Raw genomic sequence first — 10858 nt, 5'->3', positions numbered from 1 at the left:
GACTGGCTAAGGACGAGGTGACGATGCGCGTGGGAAATGGTTCCAAAGTCGATGTGATCGCCGTCGGCACGCTACCTCTACATCTACCTTCGGGATTAGTTTTAGACCCGAATAATTGTTATTTGGTGCCAGCGTTAAGCATGAACATTATATCTGGCTCTTGTTTGATGCGAGATGGTTATTCATTTAAATCTGAGAATAATGGTTGTTCTATTTATATGAGTAATATCTTTTATGGTCATGCACCCTTGAAGAGTGGTCTATTTGTATTGAAACTCGATAGTAGTAATACACATATTCATAATGTTGAAGCCAAAAGATGCAGAGTTGATAATGATAGTGCAACTTATTTGTGGCACTGCCGTTTGGGTCATATTGGTGTAAAGTGCATAAAGAAACTCCATACAGATGGACTTCTGGAATCACTTGATTATGAATCACTTGGTACTTGCGAACCATGCCTCATGGGCAAGATGACTAAAACACCGTTCTCCGGAACAATGGAGCGAGCAACAGATTTATTGGAAATCATACATACTGATTTATGTGGTCCGATGAATATTGAGGCTCGCGGCGGGTATCGTTGTTTTCTCACCTTCACAGACGATTTGAGCAGATATGGGTATCTCTACTTAATGAAACATAAGTCTGAAACATTTGAAAAGTTCAAAGAATTTCAGAGTGAAGTGGAAAATCATCGTAACAAGAAAATAAAGTTTCTACGATCTGATCGTGGAGGAGAATATTTGAGTTACGAGTTTGGTCTACATTTGAAACAATGCGGAATAGTTTCGCAACTCACGCCACCCGAAACACCACAGCGTAATGGTGTGTCCGAACGTCGTAATCGTACTTTACTAGATATGGTGCGATCTATGATGTCTCTTACTGATTTACCGCTATCGTTTTGGGGTTATGCTTTAGAGACGGCTGCATTCACGTTAAATAGGGCACCATCGAAATCCATTGAGACGACGCCTTATGAACTGTGGTTTGGCAAGAAACCAAAGTTGTCGTTTCTTAAAGTTTGGGGCTGCGATGCTTATGTGAAAAAGCTTCAACCAGATAAGCTCGAACCCAAATCGGAGAAATGTGTCTTCATAGGATACCCAAAGGAAACTGTTGGGTACACCTTCTATCACAGATCCGAAGGCAAGACATTTGTTGCTAAGAATGGATCCTTTCTAGAGAAGGAGTTTCTCTCGAAAGAAGTGAGTGGGAGGAAAGTAGAACTTGATGAGGTAACTGTACCTGCTCCCTTATTGGAAAGTAGTTCATCACAGAAACAGGTTCCTGTGACACCTACACCAATTAGTGAGGAAGCTAATGATATTGATCATAAAACTTCAGATCAAGTTACTACCGAACCTCGTAGGTCAACCAGAGTAAGATCCGCACCAGAGTGGTACGGTAATCCTATTCTGGAGGTCATGTTACTTGAACAAGGCGAACCTACAAACTATGAAGAAGCGATGGTGAGCCCAGATTCCGCAAAATGGCTTGAGGCCATGAAATCTAAGATGGGATCCATGTATGAGAACAAAGTGTGGACTTTGGTTGACTTGCCCAACGATCGGCATGCCATAGAGAATAAATGGATCTTCAAGAAGAAGACTGACGCTGACTTTAATGTTACTGTCTACAAAGCTCGACTTGTTGCGAAAGGTTTTCGACAAGTTCAAGGGGTTGACTACGATGAGACTTTCTCACCCGTAGCCATGCTTAAGTCTGTCCGAATCATGTTAGCAATTGCCGCATCTTATGATTAGGAAATTTGGCAAATGGATGTCAAAATTGCATTCCTGAATGGATTTCTGGAAGAAGAGTTGTATATGATGCAACCAGAAGGTTTTGTCGATCCAAAGGGAGCTAACAAAGTGTGCAGGCTCCAGCGATCCATTTATGGACTGGTGCAAGCCTCTCGGAGTTGGAATAAACGTTTTGATAGTGTGATCAAAGCATATGGTTTTATACAGACTTTTGGAGAATCATGTATTTACAAGAAAGCGAGTGGGAGCTCTGTAGCATTTCTAATAATATATGTGGATGACATATTGTTGATTGGAAATGATATAGAATTTCTGGATAGCTTAAAAGGATACTTGAATAAGAGTTTTTCAATGAAAGACCTCGGTGAAGCTGCTTATATATTGGGCATCAAGATCTATAGAGATAGATCAAGACGCTTAATTGGACTTTCACAAAGCACATACCTTGATAAGTTTTGAAAAAGTTCAAAATGGATCAAGCAAAGAAAGGGTTCTTGCCTGTGTTACAAGGTGTGAAGTTGAGTCAGACTCAATGCCCGACCACTGCAGAAGATAGAGAGAAAATGAAAGATGTTCTCTATGCTTCAGCCATAGGCTCTATCATGTATGCAATGCTGTGTACCAGACCTGATGTGTGCCATGCTATTATTTTAGTAGGGAGGTACCAAAGTAATCCAGGAGTGGATCACTGGACAACGGTCAAGAACATCCTGAAATACCTGAAAAGGACTAAGGATATGTTTCTCGTTTATGGAGGTGACAAAGAGCTCGTCGTAAATGGTTACGTCAATGCAAGATTTGAGACTAATCCGGACGATTCTAAATGGCAAACCGGATACATGTTTACATTGAACGATGGAGCTGTCAGTTGGTGCAGTTCTGAACAAAGCGTCGTGGCGGGATCTACGTGTGAAGCGGAGTACATAGCTGCTTCGGAAGCAGCAAATGAAGGAGTCTGGATGAAGGAGTTCATATCCGATCTAGGTGTGATACCTAGTGCATCGGGTCCAATGAAAATCTTTTGTGACAATACTGGTGCAATTGCATTGGCAAAGGAATCCAGATTTCACAAGAGAACCAAGCACATCAAGAGACGCTTCAATTCCATCCGCGACCAAGTCAAGGAGGGAGACATAGAGATTTGCAAGATACATACGGATCTGAATGTTGCAGACCCGTTGGCTAAGCCTCTCTCACGAGCAAAACATGATCAACACCAAGACTCCATGGGTGTTAGAATCATTACAATGTAATCTAGATTATTGACTCTAGTGCAAGTGGGAGACTGAAGGAAATATGCCCTAGAGGCAATAATAAAGTTGTTATTTATATTTCCTTATATCATGATAATGTTTATTATTCATGCTAGAATTGTATTAACCGGAAACTTAGTACATGTGTGAATATATAAACAAACAGAGTGTCACTAGTATGCCTCTACTTGACTAGTTCGTTAATCAAAGATGGTTAAGTTTCCTAGCCATGGACAAGAGTTTTCATTTGATGAACGAGATCACATCATTAGAGAATGATGTGATAGACTTGACCCATCCGTTATCTTAACACTATGATCGTTTAGTTTATTGCTAATGCTTTCTTCATAACTTATACATGTTCCTATGACTATGAGATTATGCAACTCCCGAATACCGGAGGAACACTTAGTGTGCTATCAAATATCACAATGTAACTGGGTGATTATAAAGATGCTCTACAGGTGTCTCCGATGGTGTTTGTTGAGTTGGCATAGATCGAGATTAGGATTTGTCACTCCGATTGTCGGAGAGGTATCTCTGGGCCCTCTCGGTAATGCACATCAATATAAGCCTTGCATGCAATGTGACTAATGAGTTAGCCACGGGATGATGCATTACGGAACGAGTAAAGAGACTTGCCGGTAACGAGATTGAACTAGGTATTGAGGTACCGACGGTCGAATCTCGGGCAAGTAACATGCCGATGACAAAGGGAACAACGTATGTTGTTATGCGGTTTGACCGATAAAGATCTTCATAGAATATGTAGGAACTAATATGAGCATCCAGGTTCCGCTATTGGTTATTGACCGGAAGTGAGTCTCGGTCATGTCTACATAGTTCTCGAACCCGTAGAGTTCGCACGCTTAACGTTCGATGACGATCGGTATTATGAGTTTATGTGTTTTGATGTACAGAAGGTAGTTCGGAGTCCCAGATATAATCGTGGACATAATTAACGAGGAGTCTCGAAATGGTCGAGACATAAAGATCGATATATTGGAAGATTATGTTTGGACACCGGAAGGGTTCCGGATGAGTTTGGGCATTTACGGGAGTACCGGGGGTTACCGGAACCCCCCGGGGAGTCAATGGGCCTTATTAGGCCTTAGTGGGAGAGAGGAGAAGATCGATATATTAGAAGGCTATGTTCGGCCTTATCGATATATCTCTGGGCCCTCCCGGTCATGTCTACATAGTTCTCGAACCTGTAGGGTCCGCACGCTTAAAGTTCTGTGACGATCGGTATTATGAGTTTATATGTTTTGATGTACCGAAAGTAGTTCGGAGCCCCGGATATGATCACGGACATGACGACGATTCTCGAAATGGTCGAGACGTAAGGATTGATATATTGGAAGCCTACATTTGGACATCGGAAGAGTTCCGGGTGAAATCGGGATTTTACCGGAGTGCCGTAGGGGTTACCAGAACCCTCGGGGGTTAATGGGCCTTGTTGGGCACTAGTGGAGAGAGAGGGGGGCCGGCCAGGGCAGGCCGCGCGTCCCCTCCCCCTCTGGTCCGAATTGGACTAGGAAGGGCGGGGCGCCCCCCTTTCCTTCTCCTTCTCCCCCTTCCTTTCCCCCTTCTAGTAGGAGTAGGAAAGAGAGGAGTCCTACTCCTACTAGGAGGAGGAGGACTCCTCCTGGCGCGCCCTTTAGGGCCGGCTGGGCTCCTCCCTTGCTCCTTTATATACGGGGGCAGGGGGCACCCTTGAGGACACAAGTTGATCATTGATCTCTCCCAGCCGTGTGCGGTGCCCCCCTCCACTATAATCCACCTCGGTTATTATATCGTAGAGGTGCTTAGGCGAGGCCCTGCGTCGGTAGCATCATCATTACCGTCATCACGCCGTCGTGCTGACGGAACTCTCCCTCGAAGCTCTGCTGGATCGGAATTCGTGGGACGTCATCGAGCTGAACGTGTGCTGAACTCGGAGGTGCCGTGCGTTCGGTACTTGGATCGGTCGGATCATGAAGACGTACGACTACATCAACCGCGTTGTTCTAACACTTCCGCTTTCAGTCTACGAGGGTACGTGGACACACTCTCCCCTCTCGTTGCTATGCATCACCGTGATCTTGCGTGTTCGTAGGAATTTTTTTGAAATTACTACGTTCCCCAACATCCTCACCCCGCCGCCGCGCGCGCCTCCCCATCCCCGTCCCTCTCCATGTCCCAAGCTGCCTCCCTCTCTCTCCCGAGCCGCCTCCCTCCCACCCGATCGCCATCTCCCCGCCAGTCGCGCCGCCACTCCTCCCCTCGGTCGCCGCTGCACCCATGGCTTCTCCCCACTCCGCCGCCTCCCACCCCTCCAATCCCTTCGAAGGTCCGGCCCCACCCCCGGTGGAGGTCGTCCGCGATCTCGACATCTTCGCCCGCGTGCTCGTCGTTCTTGACTACGCCACCTCCACCTACTACGCCTGGAAAACCTACTTCTCCCTCGTCTTCCGTGAGTACCACCTCATCAATCACGTCGATGGCTCCATCGACTCCGGCCTCATGCTCGCGGACGACGACTGGCTGACCATCGACACCACCATCACTCGTTGGTTGTACTAAACCATCTCCAAGGACACCTTCCACACCATTGTTTGCGACACTGATGACGCGCAGACGGTGTGGGCGAAGCTGAACGGGCTCTTCCTCGACAACGCCCTCCAGCGCCGCGTGTTTCTTCAGCAGGAATTTTTTGGCTGCCATCAGCTTGACTCGTGCATCGACGATTATTGCATGCGCCTTAAGAAACTTGCTGACGAACTTCGCGACCTTGGGGAGCGGGTCTCCGACGACCTCCTCCTCAGCACGCTCACCGCCGGTCTGAACGAGGAGTTCGGCAACGCGGCCTCCAACCTCACATTCCTCCCGGACCCGACCTTTCCTCGGGTCGTGGCCTATCTTCGGTTGGAGGAGAGGAGGATGAAGATGGTGAAGTCCCGGGCCACGCACACGGCTCTCGCGGCTGGCACCTCCCGCGCCGCTCCTCCAACGGCGCCGCAGCCGCCGCGACCTCCGCCGCCGCCGCCAGCATCGTACTTCCTTGGGGAACACGCTCATCGCCTTCGCCTCCCTAGGGTTTCATGATTCCCTTTGGGCCTGGTGGGCCCTGGTCAAGGTCGAGACTGGGCTCCTTTACGTTAGGCACCCCGGGTTTGGGACCCCGTCAGTATGTGTCATAGGGCATTGCCTATGTACTCAGGTTGCCACATTGTAGCATGCCCCATGTTTATGATACTTCTTGGACTCTTTTTGAAACTTCAAAAGATGTAAAACCACCCGAAATAAAAAAGTGAAGGTTTGGAAGATGTTTTTTGTTTTTGTTTTGCATTTGAGGTTCTAAACAAATCTGAAGTTGTTCATGGGTGTGGAGAATGCTATGAAGTACTCCCTCCGTCCAAAACAAGTGTCTCAACTTTGTAGTAACTTTAGTACAAAGTTATACTAAGGCTAAGAAACTTATTTTGGGACTGGGGGAGTAAGGGCCAAAAACAAAGCCATCAACCAAAATGATCATTTCTGCTCTATACACAAAACACAAATGAATCTCTCATGCAATTTCATAACACGGCATAGATAGACATACATCTCGAAGAACTTTTGCGGGTCGTCACTTCATAGCATTCCCTACATCCATTTTCCTTTTCATTTTTCTTTCGATGAACAGGGAGGCCTCTCCCCGGTTCCATTAACAAGAATGAAACCAAACAGAATCTGTTCTTTACATCCCTGCTGAAGTTCAGAGGGTTCATACTTATTACAGACACGTGCATCAGTGAAGCTGATGCCTAGATCGAAAATACAGAGAAATAAAACGAGCCGGGAGAGACTAGGCTTTCATGTTTTTTGAGATGCACAAATTACAGAATCACATTCAGTGCTGGTCTAGCGTTCATTTCAAACGGCCTTTTGAAAGTTTAGAGTTTACTGTTATCAATTTCATAGTTTGGAGTTCTAGTCAGACCAGCTCGCATCTTCATGTCATGCCCGCTGGTGAATTTTATCTGGACTGTGGTGAGAGATGTTTTTTTTGGTTTCAACAGAGTTCTCTCAGGCTTCTGTGGTTGGTTCGATCAAGTAGAACCAGCAGGTTCATCCATCTTCGATTTAGGGGCTTTGGTTGGTTAGAAATGACATGACGTTTGGAAACAAGCAGTGTGATGTTTCAATGACACGATCGATGTTTGAAATGGTACAACGTTCGTGTATCCAGCTACCCGAATACAAGAGAGTGGTTCATGTGCTATTCGTGAGATCATATATAGGAGGTTCTTAACAGGTTATGTTCTACTACCGGCCGGGGCATTTGAGGATACAACTTTTCTGGTTCATTGAGTTGGTGAGCCGTCAGTTGAGGCCAGCTGTTGATTCTCTCGCAAGTAGTGTTCTTGATGGAGCGACGCGGAACGGCGGCGGTCGTGCTTCTTGCGGTGGCGGCCCTCGCCGCCGCCGAGGCGCAGCTCTCCCCCGCGTTCTACGACGCGATCTGCCCGGCGCTGCAACCAACCGTGCGCCGCGGCATGGCGCAGGCGGTGCAGAAGGAGCCTCGCATGGGTGCCTCCATCCTCCGCCTCTTCTTCCACGACTGCTTCGCAAACGTAAGTTGCACCCGGGTCGAAATCTTCCTCCTTCTGGTTCGACCATTGACGCGGGCGGGTGGGCGGGTCTTGCAGAGCTCCGACGGTTCGATACTGCTCGACGACACGCCCAGCTTCACCGGAGAGAAGAGCGCGGGGCCGAACGCGAACTCGGTGCGCGGCTACGAGATTATCGACGGCATCAAGGCTCAGGTCGACGCCTCCTGCAACGCCACCGTCTCCTGCGCCGACGTCCTTGCCCTCGCCGCCCGTGACTCTGTTTTTCTTGTATACGGCTACGCCATGCTCTCGAGTTCGAGTTCGACTAACGCTGGGTGATTGGGCTGATGGCGTGCAGCTCGGGGGCCCGAACTGGACGGTGCAGCTGGGGCGGAGAGACGCCCTCACGGCCAGCCCGAACGTGAACCTTCCAAGCCCTCTGTCGTCGCTCCCCGCGCTCCTCTCGTCGTTCAGAGCCAAGGGCCTCGACGCCCGCGACCTCACAACGCTGTCCGGGGCGCACACGGTCGGCTTTGCCCGGTGCTCGAGCTTCCGCGCCCACGTCTACAACGACACGGCCGTAGACTCGACGTTCGCCGCGCAGCTCCGCGCCGGCGTCTGCCCTTGGACTGGCGGCGACGGCAATCTTGCACCGCTGGAGCTGCAGGGGCCAAACAAGTTTGACAACAAGTTCTTCAGAGACCTGATCGCCCGGCGCGTCCTTCTTCGTTCGGATCAGGAGCTCTTCGGCGGCGGCGCCGCTAGCAGCAGCACCACGGACGGCATCGTCCGGGCGTACGCCGCCAACGCATCCCTCTTCGCGGACGACTTCGCCGCGGCCATGGTCAAGCTGGGCAACTTGGCGTTGACCGGGAGCAACGGCGAGATTCGGCTGAACTGCCGGCGGGCGAATTGAATGAAAGTTTATCGATGCAATGTGTCCTGCGGTGCAGGCTATTCTGGTTCTCGTCCAGTTCCCATTGACGAGTTCAAAATATCAGACAGAATAAATGCCTGGACACTCTACAGGCATGTTTCAGACCTGATTGTATGCTTTGCATTGTCCAAATTCAGGCGGCTTGGGGTGTCATTGTTCGGCAGTTTTCGGGGCAGTTCATATGTCGTGCTAGGTAGGATAACCGATCCGATGAGGTGATAATTGATTCTGTAGTAGCGTATTGATGAGGGAGGCTTTGTGCTAGCGTATTCATATGTCGTGCTCTGGACACACACTTCCGTCTACCACTCCTATGCCGCTGTTGTTGTTGTCCCATATCTTCTCGCAGGGCTCGTCGGTCAGCTGGGAGGACGCTCCTACTACCATCGATCGACATCAATCAAACACCTGGTGTGCACATCACTATAATTTAGTTAACTACTACCTGAGTAGGAGTCTGAAAGCCTGCTCCTACCATCGACATTAACCAAACACCTGATGTGCACAAGCATACATCACCGGAATTTAGTCAAAATCATCTCAAGAATGCCTCGGTGAGCCGGACAGAGCCTCGCTGAGGACATTGGCGTTGACTCGCTGGCCAGCAACAGCAAGAACACGACGGACAGAAGCTCGGGAGAGACGCACGTGCGTGAGGTCCGTTCACTCGACCTCGTCTTGGCACGCCATGGAGCTCGTCGCACACGCCAGCCGCCGGTTCCCAGTATGGCGATGTCCGACCACCGTGGCGCCCACCAGTAGCAGCAGGGCAGCGAGGCAGAGCTGGAGTGCCGATGAAGACGGGGAGGGAGACGAGGGCAAAGCGGACAGCATGGAGCGACGCCTGGAGAGCGGAGTGCACGTGGCAATCGAGCAGAAGGATTCGGGGTGGGCGAGCGAGACGCTAGCGCCCTTGACGGGAACAGTGGCGACAAGGAGAAAATCGGCTATTTGCCACTTTCGATATCGGGCTTCGCAAAACTGCCACTCATTGGCTTCGTAAAAATGCCACCTAGTTTCTGTACACTTTGATTACCATGCCATTTTTCCTTTTTTAATTACTTTTCTTTTTCTTTTCAATTTTCTGGCACCTGAAAGGACCAAAGTACCCTTGTGTCTTTCTACCTTATTCAATCTGTTTGTGGTCTGCTCTGTATCGGATTGCTTTGAGGCTAGCTTGTTCGTGTCGTCATGGACTCATGGTAGCTCGCCGCCGTACCTCGTTGATGCCCGCGCGAGCTACCCAACTCGCCGCCCTAGCTTGACCACGCCTGAGCGAGAGACTGCAAGTCACCGCCGGTGCTCGCCCATGGCTGCGCGCGCCGCGGCAACTCGCCCTCGTCACTGCAGCTCTCCGCCGGCGCTCATCCATGTCTGCACACGCCGGCGCAGTTCGCCCTCACGTCGCGGATGCTTACGCATGCCAGTGCAGTTCGCCGTGGGTGCTCGCGCCCCTTGCGGATGCTTGCGTGTGCCAACACAGCTCGCTGCGGGTGCTCGCCCATGCCTGCGCGCGGCAGCACAGCTCGCCCTCCCCTGCGTGTGTTGGCGCAGCTCGCCCCGCGACATGCCTGAGAAGTGGGTGGCGCTGAACATCAGCATCAGTGGCATGATGGCAGCAGCCGTTGGAGGAGATGGATGCGTGTCAAGTTCTGAAGATGTTGAATGCAAGCAACCTGTAAGTGACGTTTGCTATAACCTTTAGTTGATGTTGGATTGCAACTTGGTAATTACATCAAGAATAGCATGTCATGTTTAAGTTCATGTCCAGAATCAATTGAGCAACAATACGACAAATAAATAATGCCGCAAATTTCAGTCCATAAGCTACTTGCCACAATGTCTTCTTTTGCACTTACTGTAGCTTATTCAGAGACAAGAAATGGAATTGTGACTAGAAAAAGTATGCAGACCTCAAATTTTAGTACATTGGCAAGGGAGAGACATATAGACCCTTCAAACATGATTGATAGATGAATACGGAATGTGTTCACTTCTCACAAAATAAAGTGATGAGTTCACATAATAAGTTCACAGCTCAAAAAATATATGAGCTAACAGCTCAGAGAAATTGGAGAAATTGAGTTCACATAGAAAAAACTACTTGTGGAGTTCACATCTGACATAACTGTAACATTAATTTCATAGAGATCATTCATTCAATTTGTAGCTTCCTTTTTGGAGTCAGCTTGTTTGCTGGAGCTGCAGTAGGCATCCTCCTCTTTGGAGTTAGCTTCTTTGCTGGAGCTGCAGTGGGCATCCTCTCTGGAGTTAGCTTCTTTGCTGGAGCTCCAGTGGGCATGTCCTCTGGAGTAGTTGTGG

The 10858-nt window shown here is 49.2% G+C and overlaps 1 protein-coding gene across 1 annotated transcript; it reads left to right on the top strand.

The window, feature by feature from the left end:
• Window positions 1-7328: 7328 nt before the first annotated feature.
• LOC123048689 (peroxidase P7) lies at window positions 7329-8642 on the top strand. Its single transcript, XM_044471734.1, has 3 exons — window positions 7329-7620; window positions 7696-7887; window positions 7958-8642. Exons 1-3 carry the CDS (start codon window positions 7414-7416, stop codon window positions 8513-8515), a joined length of 957 nt encoding a protein of 318 aa, XP_044327669.1. The 5' UTR covers window positions 7329-7413; the 3' UTR covers window positions 8516-8642.
• The last annotated feature ends 2216 nt before the right edge of the window (window positions 8643-10858 follow it).

Source organism: Triticum aestivum, chromosome 2D (assembly GCF_018294505.1).
Source record: "Triticum aestivum cultivar Chinese Spring chromosome 2D, IWGSC CS RefSeq v2.1, whole genome shotgun sequence".
In the NCBI taxonomy this organism is placed as follows: domain Eukaryota; kingdom Viridiplantae; phylum Streptophyta; class Magnoliopsida; order Poales; family Poaceae; genus Triticum; species Triticum aestivum.
The sequence above is the reverse complement of the archived record's forward strand: the minus strand, read 5'-3'. Positions and strand labels throughout refer to the sequence as shown.